Raw genomic sequence first — 19,997 nt, 5'->3', positions numbered from 1 at the left:
AGTAGAGGAATGAAGAATGGTGTGATGAAAGGAGAAAATAACGAAGCGAACCTAGCCCCGGGGTTATACAGTAATAGGTATAAATACCCTCATTCCACCGACTACAGTTGCTAGCTATCAAAGCAAGACAACCCACGCCAGGGGTACCTGCATCCCACCCCAAAGTAGGGAAAGATCACCAAGATTTTTAAAACAAGCATCAGGAATGTTATGCATGTCTATCGAATTCAAATCGCAATTTCTACCTATCGCTAACAAACACAAACCCAAATCGTGTGAAACAAATCAACCCTTACAGCCAGCCACTCACTCTGGCACATTACACCCGGCAAGGGATCAAATCAAAAATCCCACTGCCTCAACCAATTGCCCATCAGATCCCCCGTTACTGCACCCAATCCCTCCATGGTCTTGCTACCCCCGCGCGTCTGCTCCACACTGATACTCGCCGAGAGCATCTCGCCCGTGAGTCCGCGGTAAAAATCAAGCAGCTTCAGCGCGGGCTTTTCGCGCACCTCGGTCTCCGACGGCGACTTGATCGCTTCCAGCTCGTCCAGCCACTGGTTCAGCGGCACCGCCTGCATACCGGGGTACTTGTCCTGGATGGCGGGGACGAGGGTCGCCCAGGGTGTCTTGCAGGGGTTGACGAGGTGGTAGACGGCGTGCGGAGTGGCAGATTGGTTTTGACGACGGGTGTGCATGAGTTCGGTGGTGATGGCTGAGAGGGTATCCTAGCAATACCATCCAGATTAGCTTCCATTCCCACCCATACTTCTAGATCAAAACAGAAGGAAACGAAGAGGATCACTTACAACAGGCACCCAATCAACCTCACACCCACCCAAATTCGCCGGCACCTTCCCAACAGCCTTACTCGTCTTCACCAGCGTCGGCACCCACTCATCCAAATTCCACATCCCCTTCACACTCGTCGGCCCGGCAATCTGCCCAACCCTAAATACCGTCGTCGGCACGCCCGGCCCCTCAGACGCAGCCAGACACAACCTCTCACCGACGAACTTCGACTCGCCGTACCCCTGCACCAGCACTGCATCAACACTTTCCACCGGCTTCTCTGGCACCATGGGGCCCAACTTCTCCGTCCATCCGCCGATGGTACTCACACTGGACACGAACGACAAATGCGCGTTATACTTGCTCCTCACACTAAAGGAAATGAACTCCACCACGCCCTTGATATGCGGGTCCTCGAACGACTCGAGCGGGTGATTGAAGTTAACCTTCCACGCGTTGTGGATAATGAAGTCCACATTCTCCAGGAGGTCTGCGTACTTGGTCTCGCTAAGACCGAAGCGTGGTGCGCCGAACGAGACAGTAAGGAACTCTACCCGGCTGGGGTTGAGCAGCGCGGTGTCCAGACCCTTGTCGGCGAAGCTGCGCTGTTGGCGGTCGGCCGCGTCGGAGCGGTTGAAGCAGTAGACTTTTCCGACGTTAGAGTCGATCAGCAGGCTGTGAAGGAGGTAGGTTCCTAGCGATCCGGTCGAACCGGTGAGGATCACGGTGGAGTTGGCCGGGGCAGGGACGGCAGGGGTCGTGCGGCGCGGGAGCTGGGAGGTGTATTTCTCGATGGTGGCGGCGAGGCGGTCGGCGCGGGAGATGGTCGTTGTACGCAGGTTGCCGGTCACTAGGTCGTGCAGGTAGACAGCGAGCTGGGAGATGGAGGGGTTGGCGTAGATCTGCTGCTGGGAGATTTCGTGGCCAGCGGGATAGCCGCCGGCGATGACCGCCTTGTTGAGGGTTTTGGCGAGCTGGATGGTCTGCAGCGAGTCCAGACCAGCGGCGTAGAGGTCCTCATCGTCGCGGAGGTCGGCGCGGTCAAGAAGATTGGCGATCAGAGAGCGGACGAAGGTGCGGAGGTTGTCGATGGTGAGGGTAGTGGGGAGCTCAACAGCGGCTGTTTCTTCCTCGGCTGCTGCGTAGATGGCTTCGATCTCATCTTTGTAGTCCTGATTCACGGCGTGGCGCTTCGTGGTGCCCTTGGGGGTCAGTTGGAAGGGCTTCTTGGGATCAGAGAGGCGGATCTTGTTCTTTGCGATGCGGCCGTACTTGGGGACGGCTTCATTGGCGCGCTCCACGGTGGGCCAAATGCCTTCAATGAAGACTTTTTCGTCAATGGTTTCGCCCTCGATAGCCCAGTTGGGCTCGATAAGGAGGGCTGTATCAAAGCGGGCTTGGCCGATGAGGAGAGCACGGTGGACGCGCGGGTGTCCCTCGACGATCTTCTCCAGGGTTATAGGGTTTAGCTTCTCGCCGTTGCTGAGCACGATCACGTCATCGAGTCGGCCGTGGTATTTCCACATGTGAGAATGCTCGGGGTGTCGGATGAAGAGGTCGTTGGAGTGGTACTCGGTGAGGTCTGGGAAGGTATGGAAGATGCCGTGGATCCGGCGACTGTCTGCTCGGCGGGGAATGACGAGCTCATACATATCGTCACTGACATGCTGCATGTCCACTCCATAGGCTGGGTTCCAATCGAAGTAGCCCCATACATTCTTGCCTTGGGGGACGAGCGAGGAGATGATACCCATTTCGCTGGATCCGATGACGGTGATCATCTTGGTGAGTTGAGACAGGTCATCGCCGACTTCTGGAGCGAGAGGAGCGCCGGCGAAATAGACGTATTCAAGGGTGCTGAGGGCAGTGCGGGCGGCCGGGACGTGGGACATGTCTTCGAGGACGGAGGGAGGCAGCATAGCTGCTGCAGGTTTGATTGCGGTGATAGCGGAGGTGATGAGGTTCGCGGAGAGAGGCTTTTCGGGAAGGATGACGAAGGGAATGTGGTGAAAGAGGGATTCGAAGAAGGCAATTAGGCCCATGAGGTGGAAAAAGGGTGTGGTGGAGAGGACGAGGGTGTCAGGCTGGAGGTCGTTGAACAGCGTGGATTGTCGAAATTGGGGACGCGAGATATATGCGGCGTAGTCGATGGTGGCGAGGAAGCCGTGCGTCAGGGGGACGGGTTTAGGCATGCCTATATCGGTTAGATGTGCTAATAATCAAGGTTGTGGCATGGGTACCTGTTGTGCCGGAGCTGTGGATGATGATGGCGACATCGTCCTCGGCTTCCTGGTAGGTCTTGGTGTAAAGGTAGGGCTGGGCAGTGGTGCTGAAGAGCTCCGTAAGGGAGGGCACTTCGTGGAAAGTAGTATCCGGGCGGAAGGCTTGAATTTCCGACACGCGGCGCTGCTTTTCAGGTGTGTAGAAGAAGGCCTGACAGTCGGTAGCGTTGAGGATGTGCTGGTAGGCGTCGTCGGATAGACGTGTAGAGGGGAGGAGGGGCTGTTCTGTCAGAAATTGGATGTAAAACTACAATATGTGGGACATACCTTGTATCCCGTCTTATGAGCGGCCAAGAGGAAGATCAAGTATCGCACATCATTGCTAGCCATGTAAGCGATAGTCTTTGGCTCCTGGGCGCGTCCGATCTGCTTCTCGATCCACCAAGCAAGGGCGTCCACCGCGCGGGCCAGACGCTGGACGGTCACAGTATCATAGCCATCGGAGACATCAGCACCCGTGGGAATGAGACCGATGCGCTGAGCAGGGTTGGCTTGAGCGAGGTGGTCGACGACCACGGGGAGGAGGCGTTGTCCGGGAGTGGCGGCCATTGGCGTAGTAAGTAGTATTAGAGTTTATGAAGTATAGTTTGGAAATAGCAAGTCTATATGCGGTGAGAACAGTTTTGAGCAGTGAAGAACGAACAGAACAGAACACGATGCAATGATGAGGATAGAACCAGAAATCGAGCGAGTTTGCGAGGTATTTATGTCCAGGTGTCATTTCTGTGCGCGAATTCAGACCAAACCTTGGACATTATGGTGGCCAGGGGAGGAGCCGATTATCCAGGCAAACGGTGACACTAGACGGACTTATGCCGGTGGAGCAGTCTGCAGTGACGCTGCCGATCAATTCTAGAAAGTACCGACAGGGCTATGTGCATCATCTACCGGTATTAACTAAACCTACTACAACTCTTAACGACTACGTTCATGCACCAACAACCAATCCATTACCATAGACATAGTTGGAATACCGAATCTCAAACTTCTTCTCATTATCAAGAACAAGAACCTTGGCAAATCTATCCACTTACCACGGACTCCATCCACACCCCGAAAGCTTAGCAAACCAAGTCTCCGGTCCAGCTGTGGCGGCGGGATATCCGTCTCGGCGATAGTCTAGTATCTAGATAAGAGGGATATCCTATCTCTGTTAGTACATAGTATCTTGAAATTCCTTCGGAATGCTGCATTGCGTACCCCTGCCTAATCGGACCAGGGATGTAGTGCCGTCGTATAGTATTACCTGATGCGGATTGTGCAACGCCATCATACGATATCCATTTATGAATACCCACCATCTATATCATCCGCCACATACACTATGTAGCGGGCATCAGGCACAAACAGTAAGCACGGTAAACCGAGCACTGTGTTATTCCCGAGCAAAGAGAAAACAAGAATCAGAATGAAACAGTCGAGTGGGGCGAGAAAGGGCAATCCAAGTTGTCTAAATCAGAGGATATTACTGCTTTGGGTAATTTTGGAGCGCGTGTCGGATTTCGGCATTCTCAATTGGGAGTAATGCTCCGTAATGATAATAATTGGTTGATATTGGTGGTAACACTAACTGAATTAGGTAATATGCAACGAGGGGCCGGCTGTTTTAAGCTACTCATGACTTTGTTTGTGGAGGAAGAGGGCGGGACACGGATTAGTGATGATGACATTGTGCAGAGTTGGATGTACCTTGCATAAGTTGCTGATCATACGAATGTTGGGATACATATCTGTGCCATTATAGTAGTACTTTCTAACCAACCTCCCTATCTACAATCTCAAAGGTTTCACAGGAGGTCAAGTCTCCACATGTACAGTAGTACCTGTTGAATGTTTATCCCTCCTGGAAATAATGATTGCGCGGCACTTCACATCAACCATTAGCTGACAGTAACTCTGATCCATGGTTGACGTTCGGGTTTACATTAATCGATGGTGGATACTTTTACTGCCTCTCCCTCCTGAACCACAATCATAATGCAGCCATGTGGCAGCATATCTACCACAGACCATCTAGCCCCTGCACCATTCCAGTCAGGAATAATAGACAAAATCAGTATACCTATACTAATACCTAGAGAACCAAGCACAAAATCCCTCAACCCTATATTTGGCTCCCATACTCCGCCACTACCCAAACACCTTCCATTCCACCAACCGCACCATCTTCCCCGTCTTAGGCGTAAACACCAACCTCAACGCCTCCGTCTTCACCTCATCCCAGCTAACCGTCGTGATTCCATTCGCCACCGCCGAGCTATAATTCCCATTACTCACCTCCTCCCACTCCCCTGTTGAGCCAGTGCTTTCCACCCGATAGCTCTCCGGCACATCATACCCCTGCGTACTATTCGCAAAGAACGCAATCTCAGCACTTGCTGTGCTTGTTGCATTTTCAAATTCCACTTGGTACCACACTTCTGTACCATTGCCGACGGGACTATCCCACCCGTTCGCGACGTCCTCAATCCAATAGAACCAGACTCGTCCGTCAATAGCCGCGTGCACGTCGTCCGCATCAGCGTCTGCCACAGATACACTACCCCGCGGATACTCGCTATCAGCGGCGAGTTGCACCGATACGGCGATGGGGCGTGATACTTCCGGCGCAGAAGCGGAGCTTAACTCAACCGTGAGACGGGTGAGGGTTTTGCTAGTGGCCACTGTTTCGCCGTCGACCTCAACGACGAGACCTACCGTGCCGTATTGACTGCCTGTGGAGTCCCATTGCACGGCAACATCGTGACCGTGGTAGAGGATGCGCTCGGCGCGGAAGTAGCTCACTGCCGAGGCGTCCGCCTGGGGGTTCACTTCTAGGACATCGTCCGCACGAGGTCGGATACCCACGTAGCCAGAGAGAATGAGGTCGACGAAGCCTGAGTGAAAGTAGTGCGGGGAACGAGGCAAGCCGACGATGGGGCTACCCGTGTCAGAGTAGTAGTCTTCTTCGATGTCGAGGACGCCGCCGCGGGCGGGGTTGTAGTGCAGTTGAGCGTACTGGCGAAGAATGCTGGTGTAGTCTGCGGTGGTGATGACGCCTGTTGCGGCGGTTTTCGGGTAGTGGTCGAGGAGGTTGGCGAGGCCCGTCAGGACTTGCGTGGTTTGATAAGGCCAGGCGGGGCCGTTCCATTGGCATTCCGGGTTGGAGCCGTCGTAGCGGTACTGGACCATGTAGTATTGGTAGCTGGGCTCGTTGGTGCGGAGGCCATGCTCGCCCGCTAGCTGCGAGGAATTGAGGATATGAGTCCATGCGTTGGCGTAGGTGGTGTTATCGTCTGGAAGGTCGTGCGTCCAAGGAACGTAGCCCACGAGTTCGCGGCCGCGAATGAAGTCCCAATAGGTGACGTATTCGTTGTCTTCCTCGTAGCGGTCGATGAAGTGCTCGAAGGTGCTGTTCCAGAGGTCGTCCTGGAGGCGGGTCTTGAGGGCGCTCGCTAGTTGGGTATACTGCTCGCGGACGGCAGTGTCGCCGGTCAGATTGGCGATGTGAGCGATAGCCAGGGCGTTGGCGTATTGGTAGCTGTTGATGCTGGGTCGGAAGGCATATCCGCCTGTGAAGCCATCTTCGCCGCCGGAGGCATCAATGCTGGCGATGGTGTATTCGGTCGCGTCCGTCAGGGGCTGGATCCAGTATAGGTCCTTGGAGGTGTCGTAGCCACCGACGCCGAGGGTGGTGGAGTTCCAGCCGGCATAGACGGTCTGCATGGAGGAGAGCAGGGGAGTGGCATCATCGGCGACACCGTTGACCAGGTAGGCCTGCCAGACGCCGTCGGCCATGCATTCGGAGAATTGGTAGGGGTCGCCATTTGGGCCGAAGAGGAAGGACGAGTAGTCACTGGTGAAGCGACGGTCGCGACACCATCGGCCTTCGCGCAGATGGAAGTTGGAGGCATCGATCAGCAGGGCATAAGGTTCTTCCTGCCAGCTAACATCGTTGAGGAACTCTGTCGTGATGTAGCCGTAGGAGCCAAGGTCGCGCTGATGGGCCCGGAAGATGCTCCAGCGATAGTAGTAGACATCTTGGATATCGGAGAGATCAGTCTCAAAGAGAGGGATCCGATCGCTATACCAAGGTGCATCGTTCCCAAAGTAATTGCTCAAGATGGCGTCGGCATCAAGGGCAGACGCGCCCAAAACGCCTGCAAGGGCGAAAACCTGCAGAGACCGCATGATGGATGTGCGTCATGGTGAAGGTAGGTAGAGCAATCGTTGTACTCTTATTTGAATGAGAATCAGAGCGCATTCTCCTCAGGGACAATCTCCGGTGGAGGAGAGGGGATGGTAATTTAAACCGCAGGGGATTCGGAGGGCATGGAATTCGCCGATTGGCGGGTATCGGCGATCAGGGGAGAACGTCTCGCAAACCACGCAATTAAGCTCATCAAATCTCTCCTGCGGGGGTGGCTCGGACGTGCAGTCCTTCAGACACCCCAGACGTGGTATTACTGCATCTGCAAGTCATCAGACCATTGCTATCCTGGGTGGGATGGTGGCATGACAAGTCGGGGTGCATGATAAGGTAAGAGAGACACGGGATACGAAACAGGATAGCAGCCCACGTCTGTAAACAGGGAGTTTTGCAACTTTCTCTGTATTATTTTCATCTTTTAGAAAAACGCAACTAAAAAAATCGAGTGAACCACCCACCCAAGCAAAAGGGGGGAGTGAGAGAGAAGGCAAGAAAGATGCAGAAAAAAAGAATGCATCATCCGTGAATCGAACACGGGCCTCATCGATGGCAACGATGAATTCTACCACTAGACCAATGATGCTGGTATATGATAATGGCTGCCTTATTTATTTATCTGAGCTATTTATGCAGAATCCCTGTCTTTCGTCCCCTCTACGAATACAGAAGTACTCAAATATTATACAAGTGGACCAGTGATGTGGAACATCGTAAACAACTCCATAAGGATCTGCATACATGAAAGGCAGTTTGAGATGAAATTCCATAAGTGCTTGAATGAAATCAATGGAACAGGGCAGGCAGGCTATGTCACACTCTCGAATCAGACGACGACGTCGGAAGTTGAGATGATCATAAACGAAGATGGGGCTTCTGATGTTTTCCATGCAGGAGTAGTAGGTGATATAAAATGCTCTAGCAGTGTTCCTTCATGGTGGAAGTGTAATGCTCTGGGAAAATACCACCAACAATTTGGCATTGTTTTCACCGTTTATATACTATTTTCATCGGCACCACTCTCCTCTTATTAGTTCTGGTACTCGTAGCATGAGGCTAGCATTAACCAAGCCTGACTCCATTGAACGCAATCTCCGCTGCAAGATTACTCATCAATCAAAAACCTTGAAGACTTCCAGTAGTTGAGACGTTTACAAATATGTTGGATTACATTGCAGACTCTCTCCGATAGGAACTAGGTACAGAGCACAGGTCATTATATATTCTCCTGATTGCCATATTCAAAGCTGCTCACTAGGCCTGCGCCATATTACGGACACTCGAGAGAGCCGCATCAGTTAGAGACTTCCACTTTCCACGCCCCTTCCAGCGTCGACTTCTTCAACACCGACAGAGCCAAGTCCCCCAAAGTCGCCGCTGACAACAACTCCAGAATCTGCAAATGCCCCTTCAGCTCCTTTCCAATCCAATTTCTCAACTCAATCGCATTCAACGAATCCAACCCAAATGTTGCAATTGGAGTCGACTGTGTATGCGCCTCCACCACTTCTCGGGGGAGCATGAGAATCTCGCCAAGTTTGTCGCGCAGGCTGACAGCCGCGATGTCCAGGGCTTCCTGGAGATTGGCTGCACGGCGGAGTTGCTGGGTAATGGAGAGGGATCTTGTAGATGAGGCATTGGCAGTATCGGTGCCTTCGCTTTGCCTAGCGGCTTCGACGAGCTGGGTGAAACGGGCATCGGAGGCGTAGTATGGAGTTGGGCTTGGGGGAGCCCAATGAACACCGGTGATGCACTGGTCCGCATTCAAGCTGGTCAGGCGTCCCTGCATCGCCATCTCCACTAGGGCTAGCACCTCCACTTCTTGCATCGTATTGCCTGATGCTAGGTTCTTCATTACCTGTGCCTTTCTTTCCGCATCATCGGAGAGCACGCCGACGTCGCCTACCGCGGCAAGATCGATAGATACTGCGGATAATCCCTTTTGGCGGCGGTAGCGCGCCAACGCATCCAAAAAGCAGTTGCCCGCAGCATAGGCAGCTTGCCCGCGGTTACCGACTATGCCGGCAACAGAGGAGAGCATGACGAAGAAGTCTAGTGGCTGGTGGAGAAAGACGTTGTGAAGATTCCAGGCTGCTGCGACCTTGGGTCGCAGGACGGCATCCCAGTCTGAAAAGGTCATTTGTTCGAAGAGAACATCCTGCCCAATATTAAAAAAATGCATGCAAAGGGGAGAACACAAAAAATGGCGGGCGACGGGGAGTGGAGTTGGGATATATATACCTTGAGGACCATGGCTGCGTGAATAACACCTTTGACTGGAGGCAGTTCCTTCTGTAATTCTGTAACCATCTCCTTAACATGCGAAACTTCAGACACATCGCATTTTCTGATGTAGATTGATGCACCCAAGTCGTGGCATTCGCTGATAACCTTCTGCGTAGCTTCCGTGGCAGCGCCACTGCGGGAGAGCAGGACGATATGCCTAGCCCCACGCTGAACGATTCTCCGAGTGATAGACTGACCAACACCTCCAGTGCCACCGACGATAATATACGTGGCATTGGACGAAAGAAGGTTACTGGAGGGAAGGGGGTGTGTGGCCTTGACTTTCCCATTGATCCGATGATCCACAACAACCTTTCCTGTCGTCTTTCCACTCTGCAACTTGCGCAGCACCGATTCCACCTCCCCAATACCTACAGTCGTTACCGGATATACAGGCGTCAACCTTCCCTGTGCGAACATCTTCATAATAGAGGTCAAAACCCGGTTCAGAACTTTGCCCCTTTGTTCCGCAACAAGCGTCAAATCCAAAGAGGAGAAGGTGCAGTTGTACTCAAACTTGCCCATCTCCAGCCGGGTGTTGGAAGTGATATCCCGCTTTCCAATCTCAATGAACCGCCCAAAGGGCGCCAGGCAGTCCCAAGTCTCCCGAAGGAAGTCGCCAGCCAGCGAGTTCAATACCACGTCCACGCCCCGGCCATTTGTTGCTTCACGGATGCAAGGTCCGAACTCGGTGTTGCGACTGTAGAAGATGTGACTCGCCGGGATACAGTACCGGTTAATTAGCATTTGCTTCTTCTCCTCACTGCCTACAGTGGCGTAGATCTCGGCTCCCGTCAATTGAGCCAGCTGGATCGCAGCCTGGCCGACGCCACCCGCAGCTGCATGGATGAGGATGCTTTCACCGACTTCCATCTTAGCCAGCTCCATAAGCCCATAGTAGGCCGTGCTGTAAGTGACAGGAACAGAAGCAGCCGTCTCGAAATCCATAGAGTCCGGAATCAGAGCTGCGCTGGTTGCTGGACACCGCGCGTAGGTGCTATACGCGCCGTGAGACATGGCACATACGCGGTCCCCGGGCTTGAGGGAGCTGACATTGGCTCCGACACGATCCACGGTCCCGCTACACTCAATACCCAAGTAAGGGCTGGCGACTTGGCCCATGGCAATTACCACATCCTTGAAGTTGGCTCCGGTGCAAGCCACCTTGATCTCGATCTCGTCGGCCCCAAGCGGCTGAGCCGGATCATCCGTCCAGTAGAGGGAGTCCAGGGCGCCCAATGTGCCGACAGCGATCTTCAACCGACGATCCGTTCCTTGGTCAAATTCCTGCGTGTATGGAAATGATGGATGGGTCCGCTGGAAGAGAGCATTATTCAGCTCAGCTTGCTCTGTTAGACGAGGGACCATCAGACGCCCACCGACTTCAGTAAATTCGTAGTCAGTCAAAAGCGTTTGGTCCTCATCACTGGCGGCCTTATGGCCAATGCTGGTTGACGCCTTGAAGGCATCCATGATCAGATGGGCTCGACCTGCTATGTCTTGCCTAGAGCTAGGATCCAAGTCGAGGCTGAAAGCTGCGTTTCCGGTCTCTGAACGCACAGAACGCAGAAGTCCCTGACTGAGGTTGAGCTCGGGTTGATCGACAGCCAAGTATCCACCGGAGGTGACCCAGAGACAGTAGGAGCATGTGATGAGGAGTTCTTGGACCAGCTTGAAGGATTCTGAGGTCAATGACTGCAATAGCGGAGCGTCCAGTTCAGCCAAACAGATGTATCGATACTTGGATGAGATGGGGGCGCGGGATAAGGGGACTACAGCGGCAGTGTACACTGTACTGGTTTCGATAGCTTTTAGGAGCGAAGCGATGAGTGGATCAGAGCTGTTTCTCTCGCTGACGATAACGATGGTTGTCTCGTCATCAGATGACGACACTTGCTTGTGCCCATTAGATGTGCTGTGACAGCCGTTGGCGTGGGTAACGCCATTCCCATTCATTTCGCCATGCCCATGTCCATTAGCCTGGCCATTCCCATTACTCTCTAGGGTAATTGGAGCTGTGCCATTTGCTTCGAAAGGAAACGATACGGGCTCCCACTGCACCGTGTAACACCATGGATGCGGGCGAGATTCGACCAACATGTCACTGTTGACGGGGACCATCCGGAAGCCGAGAAGAGTGAGCACGGGCTGCTCTGCGGATGTAGGAGACCACGCATCAATGGTGAAGTCTACTGCCCGGGGACAGGAAGTGTCTGCTGACACACCATTGACGAGAGTATCAACTGTCGCTCCCGGCTGAGATGGGAAATTGGCTGCAATGTTTATTTCTCGGATATAAGTTGGCATGAAGAGGCATGGAATACTGTCATGGCCCGCCCCCAGAACCAGGAAGGACAACTGGACGCACAGATCCAGGAAGGCAGGAGACACAGTCAACGGTGACTCATGGCCTGATGGCATAGTGAGTGCTGTTGCAGGAACTGTAACCCTGCCGCGTGCATACCTGCTGGACCCGGTGTCTGCGCCCCCGACGGTCAACCCGCTGTCTGAACCGAATGTGAACGCATCGCTGTATCCAGCTCCGCAATTCCTTAGATCAGTATAGAAGGCCTCCGGAGACACAGGGAGGTGTTCACCCTGGTTAGCCTCCTCCCGTCGTTTTAAGCTGGCATGAAATGGTCGGCGCTCGCTGACAGGGTTGGAAGTAGACGACTCCTGGCGTCTGATGCCGACGAGACCACGACAATGCTCTCGCCAACCGCGACTAGCCGCCCATGAGACAATTCGAAACTCGTCCCATTCGCTGGAGTAGGAGCGGGTGCCTTCCGTGAACGCGCTTAGAGAGAGCCAGGTCTCGTACTCGACGTTCTCCTCCAGGATGAACGCTGAGGAAGCATGGAACTCACGGAGCCGGTACCCGGCGATCTGGGACAGCGAGATGCCTCTCAGCTGGGCCCGCTGGCCTGCCGCCTCGATTGCCATGCTGACGTAGCCAGCCATCGGAAAGGTAGTCATGGATTGCATACGATGACCGCGGAGCCATGGTATGTTATCCAAGGTGAAAACATTTCGCCAGACAGGTTGCTCATCCTCACAGGCGGATTCTTCCAATTTTCCCAGCAAATCGTGTCGTGGGAAGCGCGGTAGTCGGTGGTTGTAGGTGATGCGACTCTCCCGCCAGTAAGAACGATGAGACCAGGGATATGGCGTGAGAGATGGTAACACTGTGGGGACTGAATGATCCTGGTGAGTTTGATTAACTGAACGGAAATCCAACTGCTGGCCGGCCAAGAACAAGCGACCTGCGAGCTGCAGAGCGGCCTTGGTGGCGTGTTCGTTGCGGACGAGCGAGGCGAAGTACTGAGTGTGCATGTTCTGAGTGCCCTGCAGAATCTGCTTGATCGGGCCCTGCAACGCGGCATGCGGCCCAATTTCGATGATGATGTCGGGCCTGGACTCGGCACACAGCTGGCTCAGCGCTGTCGAAAATTGAACCGGGTGTGTCAGATTATCGACCCAATATGATGCTCCCAGAGTCCGGGGATGCTCGACCTTTTCACCTAACAGCGAGGAATAGAATTGGACATTCTCCTTCTTCGTGGACGGCACGACCTGCTGGATGGCGCTGGTATAGTCATCGGCGATCAGCTGCATGTGGGGAGAGTGATAAGCAACATCGACATGAAGCTTGCGATGAAAGATTTGCCGCGCTTGTAGCTCCTTTGCGAGAAGGTCCATGGCAGTAGCATCTCCAGATGCCGTGGTAGACCGCGGTGAGTTCTCACAAGCGACAGTGATGTCCTCTCCAAGCTTAAGTTGCTTAATGGTCTTGCGCACCTCAACAGCACTCTCTCCAACGGCCATCATGCAACCATTTAGGTCTGGGAATTGGACTCGAACTTGGGCCGCGAGCCGTCCCCGATGATACGCCAGGGCAATAGCTTCGCTCACGGAAATAGCGCCCGCCGCATATGCTGCCCCAATCTCTCCACTGGAGTGGCCGACCACCATATTCGGTTGTATGCCCCAGGAAGCCAGAAGATTGGTCAGAGCAAGCTGCACAGCGGTACATACCACTTGAGATATCTGAGGCTGACTGACGCGAGACTCCGCTGCTTCACGATTCAACTCTTCAAACAGGGAGAACTCCGCGCCCAGGTCCTCCAATGCACGCCCTGCTTCCTCCATGGTGGCTGCAAAAACAGGGTGGGTGTCTGTGAGCTCCACCCCCATGCGGGGCCATTGTGCACCCTGTCCAGTATACGCAAAGGCAATGGCGGGAGAAGCGATGGTCCCCAGCTTGACGCGCCGAGGGACACTCGCCGGCCCATTCAAAGTCTCGACGAGTTCGGCGGTAGATGAAGCGGTGACTGCAACGCGCCAGGGAAAGTGAGAGCGCCGCTCTCCCAGGGTGTATGCGATGTCGTGCACCAGGCGCCGTTCGAAGACGCCCGGGTGTTGTTCCATGTAGAAGACAAGGTTTCTGGCAATGCTTTTTGCGGCCTCGTCATCATAGCCGCTGAGTACAAAAAGCCGGGGCGCATCGTGTGGGGAGGTGGGAGCCTGACCGCGTGAACGAGGAGGCCTTTCGAGTACGACATGGCAGTTGGAGCCACCAAAGCTGAAATTGTTGATACTGATGTACTTCTTGCCCTGGGGCCAGGGGCGCAGACTGGTCGGCACCTTGATATTCCATTGATCAAGTGGAATGGCAGGGTTAGCGCGTTTAAAGTTAGCATTGGGGAGAATGAACCCGCGGTGTAGCATCAGGGACGCCTTCATCACAGACACAATGCCGCTGGCAGACTCGAGATGTCCAAAGTTAGATTTGACGGAGCCGAGGTATAGCGGTGTGCGCTTGGTCCGGCCATCTCCAAACACCCGATGGATGGCGCCGACTTCGATGGGATCGCCAACCTTGGTTCCGGTGCCGTGCGCCTCAACGAATCCCGTATCAGTCGGGGAGATGTTGGCGCGGGCGTAGACTTCTCGCATGAGCTGTTCTTGGGCCTCTCCATTGGGGTTTGTCAGGCCTAGCGAAGTTAGAGGTCATCCGGAACATAAGTATCTTCCAAAAGGTAATGACGTACCAACAGTCTGTCCATCATGATTCGCTCCAGTGTTCCTAATGACGGAATAAATCGGATCATTATCTTTCAGAGCCTGGTCCAAGGGCTTAAGGACCAGACAGCCCACCCCCTCGCCGCACGCAAAGCCCGAGACGGCACGATCATCGAACGCGAAGGTCTTGCCTTGCTCGTTGTATAAGCTGCCAGGATTTTGTCAACATCTTGCGTATAGCTTTACATAGGCCATATAAAGAGGAGTCGTTACCCCGTCATAGACATTGAAACCATCTCATCTGGCTGCAAACGCAATCTAGCTCCACCAACCAGAGCGGAATCCGCATCGCCAGAACGAATACTTTGCACTGCCAGATGCAGTGCATAAAGACTGGACGAACAGGCCGTATCAATAGCCATGCATGGACCACGGAGGTTAAAGAAATGGGAAAGACGACCAGCCTGAATAGACTCCTGATTTCCCGTGGCATCGAAAATGGGAACTGAGTCAAGGTCGCGAAAAGCGCCGCGACGGTAGTCTGATGAACAAAGACTCGTGAAGACTCCCATCCGCGAGCCTGCGATGGCTTGTTGTGGGAAACCGGCGTTCTCCAGGGCTTCGTAGGCACACTCGAGGAGTAATCGCTGTTGGGGATCTATGCTGCTTGTCAGTCATTTAGGACTGCTTAGGCTCTATCATTCTGGGTCAGGAATAGATGAGGTTCTTTACCCATGGCAATGGCTTCTTGTTGCGTGATATGGAAGAATGGAGCGTCAAACTGGGAAACGTCTTCCTGGAGGAAGTAGCCTCCCTTGGGATTAAAGCAGCCCTTTCGCTGGGGATCTGGGTGGTAGTAGGATGCACTAGACATGCGATCCGAGGGAATTGGACCCCAAGCATCCCGACCCCGAGATATGAGAGTCCAGAAGTCATCAAGTGTACGGACCTCGCCCGGAAGACGACAAGACATGCCCACGACCGCAATGGGGGTCAGAGAGCTGTCCGTGATGGTCATTATGGCGGCAGAAGTGAGAAATTGGAGGATTTGGGGGGGGGATTGGAATGACAGAATGGAAAGAGAGGTCTAATGCTTGCTCGAACAGACCCAACTGAAGGGGGTCTCGCTATTTATCTATTTCCTTAAGCTCTTCCAGCGCAGAACATCCTTCACACCGAACCGATAATGCCACATGATCGTGTTGGTTGTTATTTGCTTTTGAACTCTGTCTGCCTTTCCTTTCCTTCTTATCTTTAGGTTCTGATCCAAGTTCAGCATGTACACGATACTATCAGCCGTCATGTCTGCTCCACCTGCTATTTGGGTCCAGCTGGCTTCGTGCCCACGAGCTATAAACATTGGCAGATCGAGAATTTCCGGTGGTACTAGAAGAGACTATCTAGAAGACAAAATCAGTGTCCTTTTCTCAGTAATGGAGGGTCCACATTTGAGGAGCTTGGGTATGCATCTTCCGACTAGTTTGAGTAATACCTTTGGATCTACATCTCAAATAGGGAATGGCATAGGCAGCGTTGCCGGGAACTTCAAGAAGGATGTGATCTGGACATATCTGAGCGTAGCTAAAGGATTCTGAATAACACAACAGTCTCTCATTTAACCCTACTCTACCCATGCAACATTATTCTGTTGCACACGGATGTTTAGGAGGGTGGCTGGGATGGTGAGTAGAACATACCTTCTCCTCTTTCATTAATAGTTGCTGATGGACAAATCATCGGGATCGAGAGTCCTAGTGGCATCACAGAGAGTGAAAGTTAATCAAGTTCAGACTCTGCCAAGATAGAGGAAGCGAAACCCGAAAAAGCGGTCAAAGAGTTGATAATATGTTGGAGGATCTATCGATCAAGTGAAACACCATGCATGCATGCATGTTACCCCAATCTTTGCAACTAGTCTATGATCTTGTTCAAGGTTTATTACCGTACAAAAGTTCCCTAGCCTCAATCTTTTGTCCCGATAGTGCTTATTCTTTCTTTACTTTTTCCTTTCCACTTCTCGAATTTATTGAATAACTGCCAAGTCCATCTTGCAAAACGCTAGTCGCCTCGATGTATTTGGGTCAATAACAACATTGAACTCAAATCCATAATCTTGCCATGAGGTTATGAACTAACTACAATGAAGCCCTAGCTGAATAATCCAACATGATCGGTAACGTAACGCCGGGCCGCACCGGCCACCCGCCCGCGCCGGCCACCCAGTACACCACCCAACGCGTTTCTACATGCAACCACTCTTTCTATCAAAGGATGTGAACTAGCAATGAGTAGTACAAGGCCGGTGCGGCCCGGCGTTATGTTATGTGGTCAGTCTGGAAGACGTACTTTGTACAACGCAACATTTTCTTTTTCACTTTTCATTTAACTCCTCTTCCTCTACTTCACCACCGCTCCTTTATCTCTGAAAAATGAAAAATGAAAAAAACTTTCTATCTTGAAATCTCATTTATTCATTCATCCATGTATTTCCCCTTTTCTCTTTTTGCCTTTACTAAAAAAGTGGGGTATCTCTAGCCGGCGCCATCCACGCCTCCTCGCCAGCCACGGAGTATATAGTCTCCGTATGATCGAAACAGTCAGCCAGAACTCCTGGTCGATGGGTCCCATAGACTAATGGATCTTACACCGCACACCATGGTTGATCTGCGATGACATGATCCACCAGCCAGGACGAGAGAGAAAGTATCTCCGCTCTGCAAGTATCTCAACAATGACGATTTGACATGACATGTACAAACTAGTCTACTCCCTCTGAACATAATTTTGTTTTACCAAATCTCTGAGGCCCGCTGGTGGAGGAAATAGTCGTCAAATCTTTTATATCCATTTTTTTTGTTTTGGCCCCTGATACCGTAAGTGTCAGCCCAATCACCACCGTAGATAAGAGACACACTTTTAAGGGTTAGTAGAAAATGTATGGCTTCAATAGAAAATGGATACTCAGCCCAGTGGCTGCAGATAGATCTCGGAGAATTGTGAAATGGTGGCCAGAGGGAGTACGTACTGCACCTTCGCAAGCCCTGACACTGAACACCCAAAATAGCGGAATAGTATTTAGTTTGGAGTAGTACCTCCCTACGACATTTCTCCCCCACACACCCACTTCTCATTGTAAAGTTCCATCTTCTCTACAGAACCATATCTCCACCCTAAATCCCCTCTTTGGGCTCTCTTCTATTTACCTTCAATCAAAGGTCGTTTCCAGTATGACCATTCTCTGTCTGCACGGCGGTTTTGGCAGTGCCCAAAACTTCCAAGTCCAACTCGATCCTCTCACCAGTGTTTACAAGTCCGTATACCCCAATACTTCCTTTCACTACGTCGACGGCGGGCATCCCGCCACACCACCGCCAGGATCTCAGTATTACTTCGGTCTGCCGCCTTATTACCGGTTCATCGAGTACGATGGGATCGGGCGGTCAAGTGATGTGTTGGAGCGGATTCGTCAGCTCCCCAGAGGGGCTACGGCCGAGGATACGATGCGGGTACTGGTACATGAGCACGAGATGATGTCTGCAGATTGTGTGAGGCAGGCGTTGGATAGGCTGTTAGGGATACTGGATGAACATCCTGAGATTGACGTACGTCCGGATCACATCATTCACCCTTATCCAACATAAGTGATAGTCAAGTAGTACTGACCAAAGAGTACTTGAATATACAGGGAGTTCTCGGCTTTTCAGAAGGCGCTACGGCCGCCGCTACTTTATTGCTTGAAGAGGAGCGACTTGTCCAGGAGGAGGGCAGGAAAAGACGGCTTAAGGTATGAATCCACGATATCATATTTGTGTTTGTAGTAGTACCTTTTTCTTTCCTTGGTTACACCGAGAGCTCATTATATCGCTGCATGCTAACACGTCTGCTGGGTTTTAGTACGGAATTTTTCTAGCAGGCTGGCCTCCTCTCCGTATAGTAGGCGACCGAGTAACAGGCTGTCTGGCGGACGAAACTGAAGACATGATTGTAGTCCCGACGTGTCATATCATCGGGGCTAATGACCCTTACGTAGATGGGACTATGGCATTGTATGGGGTTTGCGATCCAGATACGGCCATCATGTTTGATCATGGCAAGGGCCATACCATTCCGCGGGATGTCGCGACGTTGAAGGAGGCGGTAGAGGCGATTGAAGAGACAAAGAGAAGGGGAATTGAGGCAGGGGAGGTGTAGTGACTTTATTTTGGTCATTTAATGTACTTTAGAGACATTCAACTTGAGGACTAAGGCAGCTTATGGAACCCTGAATATATCGATAATTTAGGATCGAGGATATAGAGGTCGGGGTTTTGTTGGGAAGAGGAGGTGAGATGTCAGTCTGTCGGTGGATATGTTCGTTCTACATGCATGCTGCATGTGACCTCTTGTATTATTGATGATACAGGTGCAACTAGTGAACACAACTGAGAATGTAAGTACTAAACATCATATTAGGCTACTGGTAGGAGGCACGCTTTGTCCGCCCGCTCTCTAGCAGTGGTATCTGCTGCATTCCAAGTTTAATCTCACTTCCACGAATCTCAAGCCGTTGCGCTTTTCTATCTAAGCATTTATTCGACATGTTTCAAGGTCAAGATGCAGCTAATCATACATTATGACTTCGACATATATCAGATCTATAGCCCCACAGGCTGTCAGCAAGTCAGTAGGAATCCCAAAGAGAGACACCTAGTCTAGAAATTGATCAATCATACAATCCAAGTACATATGCAGCTCGCTGCCTTTCGGAGGCTTCTGGGGCGCATTTTGCGGTGTGTAACCCCGGATGCGCTCAACACATTATGCAGGAACTAGGAGTTAGTGGCTGGGTTAGGCAACTACCTAGCAGATATCTGTATGCTGGTATAGATAAACACTATTGTATTGTAAAGATATCCTGTAGAGGGCTATTGATTTTTTCTCTTTTTTCATTCATTGATATTCTGGGTTTTGTTCATGTATTTTATTCTTTTCTTCATACAGTTATTTACCCTGATTACTTCACTTTGTTACTGTTTCCCGATATATCTCTTTCTTGATGGTTTTATAACTGGCGTTAGTATCTGCCTGTCGATGATGAGAAAGAATAGAATATGCCAAACTGTGTCGGGTACATGTTAGTATAAGCTGATCAATGCGATACTCTACACATTTTATAATAGGTATCGTTAGCTGCGAACTGCTCGAGAATAAAGCAGAAAATGCGCGAAGAGAAAGAGATGATACCAGCATTACATATATGCCCTGCTGTGTAGATGTTTTATATGGTCAGTAACTATCCATGATGATTCTGTAGACCAAGGATACTCCTCAAAGAATAAATTCTTCATATGTAATATATAACTTACTCAGTATACTACGGTTTCTTTAGTATAGAGGTACATCTTGAAATTGATTTTTTCTTCACTAAAATATGGAATACTAATATA

General features: G+C 51.8%; 4 protein-coding genes and 1 non-coding gene across 5 annotated transcripts; 1 reads left to right on the top strand and 4 right to left on the bottom strand.

The window, feature by feature from the left end:
• Positions 1 to 200: 200 nt before the first annotated feature.
• BO83DRAFT_374707 (NRPS-like enzyme) lies at positions 201 to 3,796 on the bottom strand. Its single transcript, XM_025530261.1, has 4 exons — positions 3,345 to 3,796; positions 3,036 to 3,297; positions 813 to 2,989; positions 201 to 731 (listed from the first exon to the last, which is right to left on the bottom strand). The coding sequence occupies exons 1-4, from the start codon at positions 3,624 to 3,626 to the stop codon at positions 342 to 344; spliced, it is 3,111 nt and encodes a 1,036-aa protein (XP_025392885.1). The 5' UTR covers positions 3,627 to 3,796; the 3' UTR covers positions 201 to 341.
• A 999-nt stretch (positions 3,797 to 4,795) lies between these two features.
• Positions 4,796 to 7,324, bottom strand: BO83DRAFT_374706 (six-hairpin glycosidase). The gene has a single exon (XM_025530260.1). It carries the CDS (start codon positions 7,245 to 7,247, stop codon positions 5,208 to 5,210), a length of 2,040 nt encoding a protein of 679 aa, XP_025392884.1. The 5' UTR covers positions 7,248 to 7,324; the 3' UTR covers positions 4,796 to 5,207.
• Positions 7,325 to 7,778: 454 nt separating this feature from the next.
• BO83DRAFT_t32 lies at positions 7,779 to 7,849 on the bottom strand. Its single transcript has one exon. It is a non-coding gene; the product is annotated as a tRNA-Gly (tRNA).
• Positions 7,850 to 8,246: 397 nt separating this feature from the next.
• BO83DRAFT_449894 (type I polyketide synthase) lies at positions 8,247 to 15,589 on the bottom strand (the record flags this gene model as incomplete). The annotated part of the gene is made up of 5 exons (XM_025536767.1): positions 8,247 to 9,421; positions 9,505 to 14,543; positions 14,601 to 14,779; positions 14,845 to 15,229; positions 15,304 to 15,589. 5 exons carry the CDS (start codon positions 15,587 to 15,589, stop codon positions 8,558 to 8,560), a joined length of 6,753 nt encoding a protein of 2,250 aa, XP_025392883.1. The 3' UTR covers positions 8,247 to 8,557.
• A 2,209-nt stretch (positions 15,590 to 17,798) lies between these two features.
• BO83DRAFT_405187 (uncharacterized protein) lies at positions 17,799 to 18,762 on the top strand (the record flags this gene model as incomplete). The annotated part of the gene is made up of 3 exons (XM_025533779.1): positions 17,799 to 18,173; positions 18,257 to 18,355; positions 18,466 to 18,762. 3 exons carry the CDS (start codon positions 17,799 to 17,801, stop codon positions 18,760 to 18,762), a joined length of 771 nt encoding a protein of 256 aa, XP_025392882.1.
• Between the last annotated feature and the right edge of the window lie 1,235 nt (positions 18,763 to 19,997).

The sequence above is a fragment of the Aspergillus eucalypticola genome, assembly GCF_003184535.1.
Source record: "Aspergillus eucalypticola CBS 122712 chromosome Unknown BO83scaffold_2, whole genome shotgun sequence".
Lineage (NCBI taxonomy): Eukaryota > Fungi > Ascomycota > Eurotiomycetes > Eurotiales > Aspergillaceae > Aspergillus > Aspergillus eucalypticola.
This window is presented reverse-complemented; position numbering and strand designations above follow the sequence as displayed.

What these genes read in the sequence shown, in the direction of transcription:
- BO83DRAFT_374707 (XM_025530261.1), bottom strand. Translation starts at nt 3,626, where the DNA reads ATGGCCGCCACTCCCGGACAACGCCTCCTCCCCGTGGTCGTCGACCAC. An exon ending in CTCATAAGACGGGATACAAG is followed by an intron (nt 3,298 to 3,344) that starts GTATGTCCCACA and finishes CTGACAGAACAG; the next exon opens with CCCCTCCTCCCCTCTACACG. An exon ending in AGGTTGATTGGGTGCCTGTT is followed by an intron (nt 732 to 812) that starts GTAAGTGATCCT and finishes TGGTATTGCTAG; the next exon opens with GATACCCTCTCAGCCATCAC.
- BO83DRAFT_374706 (XM_025530260.1), bottom strand. Translation starts at nt 7,247, where the DNA reads ATGCGGTCTCTGCAGGTTTTCGCCCTTGCAGGCGTTTTGGGCGCGTCT.